General features: G+C 39.9%; 2 protein-coding genes across 2 annotated transcripts in view; both read left to right on the plus strand.

The window, feature by feature from the left end:
- Positions 1 to 2,676, plus strand: part of ndst1b (N-deacetylase/N-sulfotransferase (heparan glucosaminyl) 1b) — a 46,956-nt gene extending 44,280 nt beyond the window's left edge. Inside the window, exons 14-15 of the mRNA XM_073486715.1 lie at positions 110 to 212; positions 685 to 2,676. Of these exons, the coding sequence (XP_073342816.1) occupies positions 110 to 212; positions 685 to 804 (223 nt within the window). The 3' untranslated portion in view covers positions 805 to 2,676. The remainder of the gene's footprint in view (positions 1 to 109; positions 213 to 684) is intronic.
- A 1,663-nt stretch (positions 2,677 to 4,339) lies between these two features.
- On the plus strand, positions 4,340 to 10,096 carry cd74a (CD74 molecule, major histocompatibility complex, class II invariant chain a). Its single transcript, XM_073486782.1, has 8 exons — positions 4,340 to 4,553; positions 5,797 to 5,966; positions 7,529 to 7,629; positions 7,763 to 7,816; positions 7,897 to 7,980; positions 8,088 to 8,166; positions 8,790 to 9,065; positions 9,163 to 10,096. The coding sequence occupies exons 1-8, from the start codon at positions 4,465 to 4,467 to the stop codon at positions 9,165 to 9,167; spliced, it is 858 nt and encodes a 285-aa protein (XP_073342883.1). The 5' UTR covers positions 4,340 to 4,464; the 3' UTR covers positions 9,168 to 10,096.
- Positions 10,097 to 16,291: the final 6,195 nt, after the last annotated feature.

A 16,291-nucleotide genomic window follows, 5' to 3' on the forward strand; every position in this document is an offset into this window, starting at 1 on the left:
ACATATAACTACAGGAAGGCTGTGATCAGTAACGGTAGATTTGAATTCTAGAAATAACTGATTATTCTGTCATTCACGATACATGTATTAATGTCTCTACTATGTACAGGTTCGACCCTAAGAAAGGCTTCTGGTGTCAGCTGCTGGAGGGAGGAAAGACTAAGTGTTTGGGAAAGAGTAAAGGGCGCAGGTACCCTGACATGGACCCTGAGGTATGAGCAGTTGAAAGACTTTTGGCTTAAAGGGGAAACACTACAGATGCACATATTTGCATACATTTCCAGAGCAGAAATCTGAAAATTAGATAAAGTTTGGTTCAAAACTCTCGTTCCATTTTGTTTACAGAGGGAATTCATAAAAAATAATTCTCAACAGCCATAAAAAACTCATTTTCACCGTGTTTTTAGTGATACATTTTAATAGAAATCAGTCTGTGAACGATATATGAACATACCGCTCTGTAAAAACCTTCATACTATAGATGAGAATAAAACTGGAAAGTTTGGTGTATGTAGTGTATGTTTGTTGCCACTAGTCTGAAAGAGGACGTGTTATTGAAGCAACATTGCCCACCTGTAGTGTCTCCCCTTAAGAAATCCATCTTACCTAAACTCATTTCTGCTATTTTTGATTTTTAGGATTGTGAATTTATCTTCCCTTTTTTTTTTTTTTTGTCTGCTTCAGTCCCAGGGGTTCCTCAGGGAGTACTATAGGGATCACAACATTGAGCTGTCCAAGCTGCTCTACAGGATGGGTCAGCCGCTGCCCAGCTGGCTCAGAGAAGAGCTGGTCCACACCAGGTAGCAGCACCACAGGAGGAGCACACAGCTCCGCACACTGAACCACCGCTCGACCCCTGCTCGGGGGCGGGGGGGGACACCGGCCGAGTGACCAGAAATGTCGAAGATCCCAAATAGTTTTGAAAGAGACTGAAATATACGGAGCTAGAACTCAAAACTTAACTGCGTTCTTCCCTAATGAACAGTGGATGGTGAGCAAGAAGAGAGCGAAGTTGCTTCCAGCAGCTGACAGCTCTCCCCTCGCTCCCTGAGCTCCGAGTTACTCCCCTGCAGGACAAACCAGGACTGTGGAAGCCTCAATGATGCCTCAACTGTGTCCTGAAGGAGAAGGAAAGGCTCAGTGATGCACAGGAGAGACCTTCAGTGTTTGATAATCACACCCCCTGCTCTCCTTAATCAAACCTTCTCTTCTTCGCATGATCTTGAAAATCAACGGAAGGAAAAAAAAAGTCTGACGCTTGAGCAGTCTTGACCGCTCTGGGAAACGGGTGGAAAGGATGAACACAACATCACCCGTGTCTCCCTCGATGAAGTTTGGAGCAGACTAAAACAGGCAGCGTAAAATTGACGAAATGAATGGCAGCCTGGTTGACAGAGAGACATTGGTTGCAGATGCCTTTGACATAAGTGAAGTGTTGGTATGAGAGGAGAATGGGACGTCTGGCTGCATGTTGTAGCCTCACTTGATAGGCCTTGGTAGAATCTAGTTATCTCATTTACAAGTGCCAGGACAGAATCTTCATTAAAATATTACCACATGGACTCTTGAGGGTTCTTATTTTTAAGTTTTTGTTTTCTTTACTCAGATCTTGTTTTAACGTTTCTTTAATGCTGATGGCAATGCATTATTGTAGAATGTACCAAAACTAAACATCTTAGCTCAGTGTTCTCGATGTACAGTAGATTGATTCGTCAAACTGTTCGGCTCAGCCTCCTCTGTAGTCAGTTCCATGACCGTTAAATTGGCTAAAGCTGGAGCAGTAGGATAGATGTTGAAAGCACAATATTGAAGGCACTCGAGTGAACATCGATTCTGAACATAACCGGTTACTGGAAAGCACACTAACACAAATGGATCCTGCTACAATCTGTGAAGAAGATCATAAGCTAGCTACTGTATGTTGAAATAAACACTCTGGTCCGAGAGGTTCAGATTGTGTACAGAACAAAGACTGTGCATTTCAAATCTGTTCTCAGCATATATATTTTTTCTTTTTCTTTTGTTTTTGTCAAAACTGTATATTTTGTCTTATATTTTGTGTCATTTCATTTACTAGATGAGTTTTAAGTTGGACGAGGAGAACAAAGCTGTCTCTGGGAAAAACGTTTAAATTTACCAGGAGAACCAACAGTAGGCCCAGTGAGACCGTACGGACGTTTGGTTGTCGGTCAAGGTGTTACCACTGCAACTAGATGTCAAGCATAGATAACAAAAAGCTGCTCTTACTGCAATAGTTTTGTACAATGTTCTGATGTAATAACAATGCACATGTTGGTCCTTTTATTTCCAGACTTTGTAATGTACATAATACGCAAAACCCTCAGTAGACCTAAATTATTGAATGTGTTTGGGTTTACACTCTCCATCAGCCCATTCCCATAGTGTGAAACTGTCAGTGCTGTACTGAGGGGAGTCTGGATCATTTCATTGTGTCGCTAAGATTGTTTCCTCTCATGTCCTCTCACTGCCAACTATTGTACACAGGTACTGAGTCTCTCCATATAAAGTATTAAGTGATAACACATAACAGCAATGATGGTACTAATCTCCTGGACTGTATGATAAAGATTTGTAATTGTTGTCAATAATTTTTACAGTGTAACTAATATTGTCGGTGCTTTTTAATTTGCAAATAAAACACCACTGTATTTTTCAGTAGTTGGATCTTTTTTCCCTCTTTTCTCCTTCCGGTCTAAGATCAGAACAAACCTGCTTTTATTTGGTTGAGCGTCACTTTACGGTAAAAGCAGGATGATGGTGGCTGCTTTTGTGCAGAGATTTCTGGAAATTAAAATCACTGTTTGGTTTGAATCTGGCTCGAAACCAGACTGCTTCATCTTTTGGTTTCACTACATGGTGAGGTACTTTCAGGAAGAAAAACAGCCTGAATCTCTTTCAAAATCACAGAAAGCCTCGAGCAACAAAATTCACTTTTTAAGACTAGACTTGCAAATGTCTCACATTACCTTCATTTACTTCCTTTTTGGGGAAACACCAAAAATCTACTAAGGAAGCAGTCATCATCTGTTGTTCCAGGAAGTAATCAGGGACCAAATGCTTTTAAAAATGACAATAAATAAAAGTTAAAGTGGTTGGTGAATCCAGGTCATGTTAATTCAAAGTGCTATATCATAGGCAACTGGAAACAAGTCCACAGTATAGCACATAAGAAGTTAAACTACTTGCCACAGTTGACATGTTCTCATAGTTACCACTGACCAATATTTCAGAATGAAAGAGCACTTTAGCATGATTAAATGTAGTGTCACTCCAACATAGTAGTAGTAGTTTTAATGTTTGCTTGAAGGAAAAGTCCTATAACCTACAAGTAAAGGTTCAAAAAGTGTTGACAAGTACTCTCATATCATTAGCCTGTTCTAACTAATAGTTAAAGTATATGTCAGGTGCATTTTGTAGTTTTGGAAAAGAAGTTGAGAGACTCGGGAAGGTAACGCGATGTTGATAAGGTGATGATACAAACTTAGAAATATTTATTATTTCCATAACTGAATAATGAAGGTTTCCAGAATACTCTTTGAAGTTAGAAAGGCAGCAGGGTCCAACAAACAAAGTAAAACAGTATGACATTGTGTTGTCCTTAAAGGTGCACTATGTAGTTTTGGGGAATACATTTTAATCAGAAGAGAAAGATCTTCTTCTTTCTCTCTTTGTTTTCATGACTGAATAAACTGAATAAACAAACTGACCTTAAAGGACAACACAATTTCATACTGTTTTACTTTGTTTATATTTGGCGAACCCTGCCACCTTTCTTGCTTCAAACAGTGTTCGGGGACCTTATTTTCCTCTGAGAACAGCTTGTTTATTCATTTATGGAAAAGACAAATATATCTGAGTTTGTATTTTTACCTCATTAATATTGTAAATATATTAGTGAGTTTAAATTTAGTGCCCCTTTAAGGTCAATCTGCATATTCAGTTTATTCAGACATAAAATGAAGAGTTTATTAGTTAGTTATACTTTGTTAAAGTATGTAAAAAAAATCTGATTTTTTTTATTATTAAAATGTCTTCCCAGAAACTACATAGTGCCCCTTTAAAAATAAAATCATTAGATATATATTAGGAGACCGTGGTGACTTTAAATTAGCACAATCAAAAAGATGATACCATATAGTAATAGAAGAAGTTAATAAATGAAATTCAGCAGTTATAAACTGAGACTTCTTCTCTGTTGTCTGCCTCTATCAACAAGTGATGGTGTTGTTATCTGAACCAATCACAGCTCGCAGGCTCTCACTCTGCCTGTGAGCCCTCCCACAGTCCTTTAAAGAAGGGGGACTTTCCACATCTCTTCACCTTTCTCAGGAACTTGACCTGTCTGGTGGTTCTTCCTTATTTTCAATACCATTTATCCACTGGAGCTGCCGAACCTACTTCAGTTTGTTTCTTTGAAGAAGCTGAGAAGAACTTCCAGCACAGATGGCCCACTCTCAAGATGATGCTCCCCTGCCCAGAGGGAGTCTGACAGGCAGTGAGGAAGCCCTTATTCTGCCTGGAACACCCAGCGGGTGAGAGGAGCTTATCTTTTACATAAATGCACATAATAACAGCTGTTTGCTCTGTAGCAGATCCAAAATGTCACCTTTGATATGAAAGTTGTGTGTTCTTCTTTGTGTGACTGAGGGATGCATCTCAATCAAAACTTTAAATGTAGGGTAAAATATTTCAAGTTTGCATAAAGGGAGTAAAACACTGATTGAACACATTTGTTCAAGTTGTGTTTATATTGTATACTGTTATTTCTAAAAGCAGGTGATGGTTTCAGGGTAAATGTCACCTTTTCATTGCATTACATGAGTTCATGAAGTAAACAATAGATTTAGTTGTTGCTTTACAACATTTTATATGGTTTGATATACTTTAAAGCATCTTCAGCAACCTTCAGTCAGGCACTTCTCTTTACTCCAAGAGAAGAAGTCTGCCTGGTAACTTCTGATGCCGTCATGCTATTGGTTAATAATAAAACCGCAGGGAAAAACATTGACCCATGTCCTGTGTTTCAGCTTAGAAATACTTTATAGTTTTACAATTTAACAATGTCTCTAATGTATGAAAATACTTTTGTATTAGAGGAATAACTAAGCCTTTATAAAAAATGCTTGATTAGGTGTGATGACATTGTTTTCATGCAGTACATGGAAATACAAGTTAGACCAGTTCAGTGTTAGTTTTACTTTTGATTTTGGCATACATGCTCATAAAATAAGTGTATATACAGTTGTTGTTGTTGCCTTGTACCTTTTAATGAGAAGAATAAAAACATTTAACAACTGTTTAACATCTTAAATAGCCTCAAAATAGGAGTTGGATGCGTACTTCCTTAATCCAGGGAAAGGAGTCTGCCTAGTGACAAGTGATGCTCACATTCTATTGGCTGATTATGTGCCGCAGAGAAAAATGCTGACTGTATTTTTGATTCAGGACTTTTACATTTATCACTGTAGGTAACAACATCATAACTTCAAAGAGATGATGATGTTGCTTTGCTTTTCTTAAGGAGAGGATGATACCATCAGATTGTTGGTTTACATATGGGGCTTTTTTTGAGTGCTGGACAGTCCAACAAACAAAAATGTCACACAGAGCACTTTTGGAAATGCCCATAAGTAATTTTGATACCTTAGATTATTTTGTCAAATCCTAACAATTCCACTTTTAAGCTCTCTGAATTTGGCTCTGCATCATGTTATCTCCTCTCCCCTGCTGCTCTTTTCTCTGCAACAGACATAAATATGTATTTCTCTCTCTCAGGGGCTCAAACAGTCGTGCCTTCAAGATTGCAGGCCTGACAACACTGGCATGTCTGCTGCTGGCCAGCCAGGTCTTCACTGCCTACACGGTGTTCGGCCAGAAGCAACAGATCCATTCGCTGCAGAAGAACTCAGACAGAATGTCCAGGCAACTGACCCGCTCATCTCAGGGTAAGAGGAGGGGTCAAGATGATCTCCAAGTAGGAATGTGTCATAAATGAGTAATAGTCTGACAGGAGGAGGTTGTAAGAATGGGGATGTGAGGAGGGAAGTAAGAGTGTTGCTTTCAGGAACTTGATCTGAAAGCTGGACAGAGAAATGAAAGCTTTCAGAGGAAAAGAGAAATTAGCTGTGTGCTATTCTTCAGTTGATCTTATCATTTCAACCAGGGTTATACGGAGGAGACGTTATATGTTATTTTGCATTCAACACATCCTGTGTAGCAGCAGAGTTGCAGTGATGAAAAGCATCCTGTTGAGCCAGTTTTGATCACATGTTGCCTGCATTTTATTCATTTTTACATTTCTATCTTTTTTTTTTTCATTTAAATTATGTGTGTATGTATCTGTCCTGTGGAGCTTTCATTTTAATTTATGTTTAATGAATGTTATTGACTTTTAGATTATGTATTTATGTGTGTATTTGACACCATAAACAACAAATCTACGGAAGCCCTAAAGGGCCATGCATTCATGCATTTTATTTCCTCCGTTTTCCCGTGATAACAAGTTAATTTCATTTGTTTTCTCGAGATCTCGAATTATTATCTTGGAATAACAACTGCCGTTTTCCCGAGATAACAAGATAATTTTCTCGAGATAACGAAACTTTGTTTTCCTGAGATAACGATATCATTTTCTCGAGATCTCGAGTTAATGAAACTTTGTTTTCCCGAGATAACGAGATAATTTTCTCGAGATCTTGAGATAACGAAACTTTGTTTTCCCGAGATAACGAGATAATTTTCTCGAGATCTCGAGTTAACAAAACTTTGTTTTCCCGAGATAACGATATAATTTTCTCGAGATCTCGAGATAACGAAACTTTGTTTTCCCGAGATAACGATATAATTAATTCGAGATCTTGAGAAAACAAAACGACAGTGTAGTATATTAAATCATTGCAGGAAACATCATTCAGTGTAGCAATGTCAGAGGAGCAGGACCATATCGATCACCGCGTTACATATCTTTTCAATCAAGGCCTGACACAGGCTGAAATAGCATTATGCCTTGCTATTACAGATAATATACACATTAGTGTGCGCAATCTAAAAAGACGGTTAGCAAGGCTTCAGCTATATCGGCGGCGCAATCTAAGTGAGCCTTATATCGTCGTTAACTACATAGCTGACCAGCTACGTGGTCCCGGGCATCTCCATAATCTCAGGCCTATCATATCACAGTCATTATCTCGAGATCTTGAATTAATTATATCATTATCTCGGGAAAACAAAGTTTCGTTATCTCGAGATCTCGAGAAAATTATCCCGTTATCTCGGGAAAACGGCAGTTGTTATTTCGAGATAATAATTCGAGATCTCGAGAAAACAAATGAAATTAACTCGTTATCACGGGAAAACGGAGGAAATTAAATGTATGAATGCATGGCCCTTTAGGGCTTCCGTACAAATCAGCTGTGTTCAGGAGGTTTTTTTGTTGGCTTTTTTAAAGCAAAATTTCAGTCCCCTTTTTGCAATTTCATAATTTTTGGTTTTGTTTGTTTTTTCACAGCTGCGGCTCCAATGAGGATGCACATGCCCATGAACAGCCTGCCCCTGATGATGGACTACATCCCAGATGAGGACTCCAAGGCATCCAAGACACCCATGACTGTAGGTTACCACCTGTCTTCTGGGAAAAAAATTGATTCAGCTGCATTTAGGTGGCAACAAACTTATTTGAGACTTGAAATATAGCCCTGGATGCATTTTCAGTGTATTTGTATCCTTTGTCTGCTCCCTACAGAAACTGCAGGACACCGTGGTCAGCGTGGAGAAACAGGTGAAGGATCTCATCCAGGTAAGTCACACTCGGTATCCTGTGTGTCCTCACATTGGAGATGTTGTGTTGTCACTAAGCTCTGCTCATGCTTTCAACAGGACTCGCAGCTGCCGCAGTTCAATGAGACCTTCCTGGCCAACCTGGAGAGCCTGAAGCAACACATGAATGAGACCGAGTGGCAGGTAAAGGCACACACACATTCACATGGAAACTAGTAAAATAGAAATAAATGTAGTTTAATTGTCCTGTGAGTCATGTTCTTGGTTTTTTTTGTGTCTGTGTTCTGCAGAGCTTTGAGACCTGGATGCGTTACTGGCTGATCTTCCAGATGGCCCAGCAGCAGCCTCCACCCCCAACATCAGAGCCAGGTTACTGCAACTTTATGTGCTTTACATTTTAATATTTATCTGATGTTCTGATCCAGACTGCTGCTGTGACAGTAGGTGCTGGTTTTCCGACACTTCCAGTAGAGGGTTTAAGGACCATGGCTGTGCCATTCGCTGTGAAAATATGTATTTAAGAGAGATATGCTGAGCTGATGATGCAGAGCTCAGGAGTTTAAAAGATGGATACCAGTGGCTTGTTTCTGATAACTTTTACTATCATTATCCAGTTATCCATAGCCAGTTAGCTTAGCATAAAGACAGGAAACAAAGGGAAACAGCTAGCCTAACAAAAACTCACTAATTAACACATTGTATGCACATTTGTTTAACAAAACCACTAATGGGGCATTTCCACTGGCACTTTTTGGCCGTGCAGAGTCAAACTGAGCCCCACTGATTTGCCTATCCTTCGGACACAGCCAGGCTAGCTGTTTCCCCCTGTTTCCAGTCTTTGTGCTAAGCTAAGCTAGCCGGTATCAATCTTCTCATCTAACTGTCAGCAATAAGTGTATTTCCCGAAACATAGCACTATTGCTTTAACTTTGCTGCAGTATTTAACACCAAACAGGCCTTTAACGACCGTACTCCTCACTTTCATTACTCAGCCACTTTGATCAAGACCAAATGCCAGGTCGAGGCTGCACCTGGAGGACCCACCAAGATCGGATCCTACAAGCCCCAGTGTGACGAGCAGGGCCGCTACAAGCCCATGCAGTGCTGGCACGCCACCGGCTACTGCTGGTGTGTGGACGAGAGTGGCGCAGCCATCGAGGGCACCACCATGCGCGGCCGCCCCGACTGTAACAAAGGCAGACGCGCAGCTCCTGGTAGCATGCTGTTTGCCCCCAGGCTGATGCAGAAGACCCTCAGCGTCGATGATAGTGAGTGCTTCAAATAATTTTTTTTTGTTTTGTTTAGGTGTTTATTTAGCATTTGTTGGTTGCTCATAACTGTTGTGTTTTTCTTTTTTTTTTACAGAGTAAAAGAAACGAGGTGTGGGGTGTTTCTTCTCATCAAGATATCTTCGCAGACATTAGAAGTCATTTAAAGCTTGATGCTGACCCGCGTGCAGAAATTGCTTTAATTGTTCCTCCATGTATTCTCTTGATTTTAAATATCTTGCTGGCTGCTTGAAATCAAATCAATCAAGGCCTGTTACAATTTATTGCTTCTAATACTTTCAATTTTAATGTTGTTTTTGTTTTAAAGACCAAACAATTGTGGGGTGTTCTCATTGACATTTAACTCTAGATGTTCATATCATCTAAACTATATTAAAGTACGTGTTTTAAACATGTTTATCTGTGAAGAATGCCTAAAAGGTCGGTTCACCCAAATTACAAATTCTCTCTCTTACCCCTCCAAGTACGGAGACATGGAGGTAGTTCAGGTGTTACTTGCCCGGGTTTTAAGATACCGTCTCATCTGCCAGCATCACCAGTTTGTAGTAAGTTTGTTTATGGTGCATACAACATTGAAAAACGACATTAAACATGTTATCAGACTCTTTCAAGAAACCTTGTCCCCTGTTGCTCTGAATAATCCACAGAGCACACTGCGGACAGTTTTCATTGGGATTATTTGTCTGTTAGAAAGTATTTCCAATAAAACCTGTGTGCAGTGAGGTGTGTGGGTTCTTCAGAGAACAGGGGACACAGTTTCTCGAAAGAGATGTTGCTGCTCTAATTGGTTGGATGTTTTTCAATGCCGTAAGGGCCACAAATGAAAACCCAGCAAAATAAAACAAAACTAATCTGCATTGCCAAACATGAAAATGAAAATGTTCCAGTCTTTTGATTATGTAATGTGGGTGAACCGACCTTTTAAAGGGTGTGACCGGACTGTATGAGGAAGTGACTTTCCTATGTGGGTGTTTGTGTTAAGAAGGGTTAATAAAGTTTTTCTAACGATACTGTTTGAATTTCATGATCTACTGAGAACAAATAACTGTTGAAGCTTTAGACGAAACAAGGCCTTAATAAACTTTAACCTGATTAGATGCATCAACACCTAAGTTCTGTTTGTGGTTTTAAGTTTTCACTTTTTATTTAAGCCCACCGGACTCAAATCATTTCAGACTGGAGGCATTTCCTGTTCATGAACCTAACATGTTGCAGTTTCATCGTGCCTGTACACGATGTTGATCCACCTAACCTCCGTCTTTCCCCGGACATGTTCTAAGATCATCAAGAAGAGCTAGAGACAGTTCAAATGAGGCCACGCTTCTCCTCAAGTAGTCCTCAAATTAAGAGTCATACTTGAGTAAAAGATAAAAAGATAGAAAGATAAAGATATCATGTTAGAATATTACTTTACTTTGTATTAGTGAAAGTCAACCAAAGGAATAGTAATCGAGTAAAAGTCTCAAGTACCAAAAGTATTTTTCTATCAATACATGAACTTGAGTATTAAAAGTACTATAAAAGTAGATTATATATATGTTTGAATGCTGTTCACTTTGGGCTGACCGATTATCGATCTGGCCAAGTATCTAATTTTATATTAATCATTTTTTCTGATAATCGTAATCAGAAGTAATCAGTAATCAAAATAAATCTATTTGAAAATGAACTACTTTGTGTCTAATACTAGATGCAATCTGCAAACTAACTAGTAATCGAGTAGCGTTATCAAATAAATGTAGTCAAGTAAAAGTACAATACTTGCCTGTAGTGGAGTGGAAGTATATTGATGCAGAATACTCAAGTAAGGTACTTAATTACAGTACTTGAGTAAATGTATTTAGATACATTTGATCCCTCACAGGGTCTGAGACACTAGAGAAAAATATGTTCTTTTGCAGCAGTGTTCAATCTGCAGTGAAATGGCCTGGGGACCAGAGGGTTGCCGGTTCAAGACCCGCTTGGAACGGGCAATATGTGTTATTAATTTTCTCAGCCCAGAAAGGAAAATTAAATCTGTTCCAGAAACAGTCAAATTCCAAATTTGGAGATGCAAGCATTTTGTACAGAGGAGGATTATCTGACAGCTTAATTTTGATCAGTGGGGAAGTGCTGATTCCTCCATGGTAATGATTAATTCGGGGAAAACAGCCCTCCTTTGAGGAAGCACTTTACTACCTAGAACATGGGTCTTCCTCTTAATGAAGAGCTGTGAGCAAAAGGAGGGGAAGTTGTGATCACCTGTGGCAGAAAAAACAGAAGTCTGTTGAGAATAAAGACACTGGCGTTACAGTAGCAACAGATTTTCAACATCTGCAGCTACACTGATTATACGGTAAGTGTTTGAAGGCATACTTTGTGAAATTCATGTTCTGTTGATGTAATTTGGGGATTTTTACACAATTTAAAACTGGAGACAAAGCAACAATACAGCCCATATTTAGAAAAACAATCCTTAGAATAAAAATAGGGGTTCTATTTTTGTTTTACCCACAAATAGTGAATATAAGCAGTTTATTTATGTTCCAAAAGGTCTTATTTAAAGATTTATAAGATGTCTTTATTGTTACCAGGATGCCTTTCTTTCATTACAAAGCATGTTTGGTTCCTTTACATTTAGACATTTAAAAAAACTTTTCAGGACCTGCTCAAACTATGATATATCAAAGTCTCTGTTCTCTTTATCTTGACATTTTCAGGTGCTGCTGACGGTCCTCCAACCAACCATGAAACTGAATCAGAGACTGATTCTTCTCCTGCTTTTGGGACTCACTGTCACTTCGGGAGCGGCCACTTCTCCTTGCACTTTCAGCGAAGACTGGACTCGCTGTGTGTGCAACATTATGGGTATCCTCAACCCACAAAGTCTGATTTGTATCGACACTTTGGAGCTGGAGCTGAGAGACAGCAAACTGGAAGTCCCTGAGATGGATGCGGCTCTGGATCTGCAATTTCTTCAGTTCATGAGGATAAATAAGCTAATTCTCAACAATGTCACAATCTCCCTTTCATTCATAAGGACAGTGATACCTTTTCTGCCCCGACAATTGAAGGAAATTAATATAATTTCCTCCACTCTGGAAATTGCCCAGCCTTTACAGCATCCAGAGTTACAGGAAGCATCTCAAATTACAGCCCTTCTCCTGGAAGACGTTACAGTGGATCCCTCTCTCCTCCAGCCGACCTTCCAGGCTTTCCACCACTGGTTGTTTGGCTCCCTGACATCTCTTGGTCTTGTGCATTCTGGCCTGGTTGAGATCGACTGTGACTGGGCTCAAAGGGTAGAAAACCTGACTAATCTCGACCTGTCAGAGAACCCCATCTCTTACACCAGCCTGCAGAATATCTCACATTGCTCTTCTCTTTCATTCAAGTCACTGAAGTCTCTCAGTCTGAGCCGCAGCAACCTCACCTCCCTCCAGTCTCTGTGCACGCCCCTGAGTCTCACCCCTGCCCTCACGCAACTTGATGTCAGTCTGAACAACTTCTCCATCATCCACTTCCCACACTGCCTCCAGGTGAAGCCGCTCAGGATGCTCAATCTCTCTCACTCTGGGGTCACAGAGGTTAACTCGTTACTCTCTGCATCTCTGGAAGAACTCGATCTAAGTTACAATTATCTGGAGGTGTTCAGTAACCCACTGCACACCCTGAAAAAGCTATATTTGTCTCATAACCGCCTGATCCGTCTCCCCTCTCTGGATAACCTGCCTCATCTCAAGACGCTGAAAGTGGACAGTAACCTGCTTTCCATCTTGATAAATGAGACAGGTGTAAATCTGAGCAAACTGGAGCAGCTTGATGTTCTCCACGCAGGGAGGAACCCTTATCAGTGTGACTGTGCGTTGAACGAGACCATCATCTTCCTCGACAGCACAGACAGTGTGTCTGTTGAGGACTACCCTGAAGAGTTTCTGTGTGCCTCACCAGCGGCCCAGCAGGGGACTCAGATAATGAATTTGTCTCTTGAAGCTTGTGTGGAGCCGACCAGTGGGACACAACATCACCACGGCTCTCCTCTCTGTTTGACACTCTGTGTAGGTTTACTGTCACGCTTGATTTATTTGTGCTGATGTTAGCAGCAGACAGTTTGGGGACCACTTTCTAATAATGTACATTTTAAAGAGAGTTTAACTAATGGCTTTAGCATTGATTATTTCATTAGTTACTAAAACTTTTTGTCTAAGGTTGTGAAAAATCCCTTTGACTGATTGGATTGTGTGACCACTTACTTTCCCAGAGGGCTGCAGAGAAACTGGACCAGAATCAATTTTGTTGACAACTTATTAAGCATCTATTAAAGCTCCTGTATAGTGGAAAGTGAGATTTCCAGCACGGCAGTCTTTGCAAAAACAGACTAACTGTTACCAAATAGAAAAGATAAACACAATTCCTGATCTGGCAACTCAAGATTTGCTCTTACTAATAATTAATTTTAATTTTAGATCTATAAAGCATCATACATGATTAAACCAATAAAATGAAGTAATATGTCACAACTTTTAACTCCTTTTAACAGGTACCTTATTACCTTAGTTGTTTCCCTTGTGAGCAATAAAACGGTAAAATAAATCAAAGGATAAATCCATTGCCGATAACATTGTCACAATTGTTTTTTCTCACCATTGTTTAAAGCAACATGACGTCACTTTTTTACCTTTGGTTTGCACCTTTTTTAAGAGCTTCAAAATCATTTTGATGGTACAGTGTCTTGTAATAGGGTGAATGGTGTCTCTGTTTCCGCAATCAGAGTGTTACATACATCTTTACTTTCAAGACATAACATTGTTATGACGTAATGAGTTTTGTTTGTAGTTAGCGCTGACATTACATCCAACAAATCGTTACAGATCTGGGATTTATGACAGTGGTGTTGCACTATGTGTACTATGGGGGGCACCAAATTGCTTGTATCTGCATTTTTTGAAAACTGAATGATCAAATAAACCTGATAAATTCATATGCGTTATTGATTATATCAGTATCATCTCTGTCTGTTATAAATTCTAAAATAAAATAATAAAGATGCTCATGGATAACCTCAGTTGTGACCTTTCTGTCCATCTTGGTAACCTCACCCCCCAACACCCGGACCAGTGAAAGTGGATTCTGACTCATTAATAATTTAGCGTGGTGTAATGAAACCCAGGTGACCCAGTGGTTAAGTTACACATACACATGGGATGGCCACTGTGAACATGAACGCACCTGTAAGTAGCTTCTTTTTACAACCACATTACTGTTCCCTTTGGTCATTTTTGACCACTTTCCATGTTTCTCCAGCTGTGTGAGGGAGCTGAAACTGTAAGAGTGGGACTAGTCCTTACGCCGATCCAAGGTAAAGCAAGGACGAAATTGTGAAATATGTTAATTTGCTATGCTGTTGCTGGAGGTTTGAGTTTAAATGTGCTTTTTTTTTTGATAAGCAGGGGGTAAAGAGTGTGTAGTTGTTAGTGAAGGAGGACATGGAGTGGACTACAAATCAGGCAAAGATGAGGTAAAACATTTGGATTCACTCACTGCGTCGATCAACATTCAGCCATTGTCGTTCTGAAAGCTGTCACTGCTTTTTTTTTTTTTCCAATTAGGAAGCGAGGTCCCTCTCCTTTGACCAAGCTGTGACTGTTGACAACATACAGGTACAAATGAACTGTGCTATTTGAGCTACACTGTTTTTACAGCCTTTAATTTAAAAAAATGCTGGAAAACTAAAAGTCTGAATATAAACCTGCAGAGTTTATACTCTGAGCTCCTACAGCCTCTCACTGACTCCACATCCACTGGTTGTAATGGAGCGCTGCTGATATGTGGAGCCTCAACGGAGAAGATTAGCACTCTGATTGATCACATTATCATCAAACAGGTGGAGCCCAAAACAAAACTACACCTTATATTGGCAGATTTGTATGCGTTCTCACTGTTAATCTTACTCCTCACTCTGTCGTAGGTCTTGACAAATCTGTTTAGTTGTGTGTTGTCACAAGCGAAAGAGGAGTCGTTCATCTCTGTGTCTGTCCTTCAGGTTTGTCCTTCTATTTAATAGCATAACCACGAATCAGAGTAGACACAGTATGGTGCAGGATAACTTCTGATTTTTGTCAATGTCAGTTTTATCCTGATGGTGATGCTTTGGATCTCCTGAGCCCCAGCAGACAGACTCTAAAACTTGTGACACACCCTGTCCTTGGAAGGTGAGTCCAGATGACGACCACTGATATACCAGGATTGATTTGATAAACAAGAAATAGATATTGACCTTGACTATCCATGCAACACTTGTACATTTAAGAAACAAAATACAAAAAAATGAAAGAAGATAAAAAAGAAGATGAAGACAAGATAAAACAAGATAAAGTGAATGAAAGTGAGTGAATTAAGGGAATGAAATGTGAACCAAATGTATTTTTTTTCTCAGTCTTGTAGGAGGTTTATGTGAGGTGTGTGTGTGCTCAGCAGAAGAAGCCTATACTTTGTATGAAACATGCAGGGAGAGACTGAAGGCCAGCGCAGCCTCCATTTCCAGCAGGTAGGTCAAATAAAATCTGGGCATGTAATCCATCAACGGATTTACTCTGGATGGATTAATTACAATGGCTGATCACAGCCAGAGCTAAGTGTCTTAGTGTCGCATGAGTGATCGGATTGTCACGTAGCAGATTTATCTCATCAGGTTGTTGTACGTTGTGCCATTAAAGTCGCCCTTTCCTGCACTTTATGAATGAATGAATTCTGTTATTGTCTCCACATGATCATGGTGTGTGTTTCCCTCAGATGTAGTTTCCTGTTCTCAGTGGCTGTTGAGTGGAAACTTCATCCGGAGCAGGCGGAGTCGGAGATCTGCCGCAGCAGACTGCAGCTGTTCAGCTTGGCAGGAGGAGCCAGCAGGGCTGACCTCAGAGGGTCGGTTAGATACTCCTATGCTGCAAAATATCTATTACATGGAGCTAAAAATGATATCCTAATGTTCAAACACTACTCAGCCACATTACTTAAAGGAGACCTATTATATTTCTTGTGCATGTAAAAGATCTTGAACGCTAAAAAGGCCAAAGTCTGCACCAATAGAAGCTTGTCTCTCCCACAGAAAACACTGCTCCTGAAACGCCTCGTCAGTAGTCTGACCTTTAATTTCATGACTTCATGACATCACACTACGTCCCCATGTCACACATTTACATAATTTATGCTTAGGGCCTAGTTTGGCA

Source organism: Pagrus major, chromosome 18 (genome assembly GCF_040436345.1).
Source record: "Pagrus major chromosome 18, Pma_NU_1.0".
Taxonomy (NCBI): Eukaryota; Metazoa; Chordata; class Actinopteri; order Spariformes; family Sparidae; genus Pagrus; species Pagrus major.

What these genes read in the sequence shown, in the direction of transcription:
- cd74a (XM_073486782.1), top strand. Translation starts at nt 4,465, where the DNA reads ATGGCCCACTCTCAAGATGATGCTCCCCTGCCCAGAGGGAGTCTGACA. An exon ending in ACTGACCCGCTCATCTCAGG is followed by an intron (nt 5,967 to 7,528) that starts GTAAGAGGAGGG and finishes GTTTTTTCACAG; the next exon opens with CTGCGGCTCCAATGAGGATG. An exon ending in CATCCAAGACACCCATGACT is followed by an intron (nt 7,630 to 7,762) that starts GTAGGTTACCAC and finishes TGCTCCCTACAG; the next exon opens with AAACTGCAGGACACCGTGGT.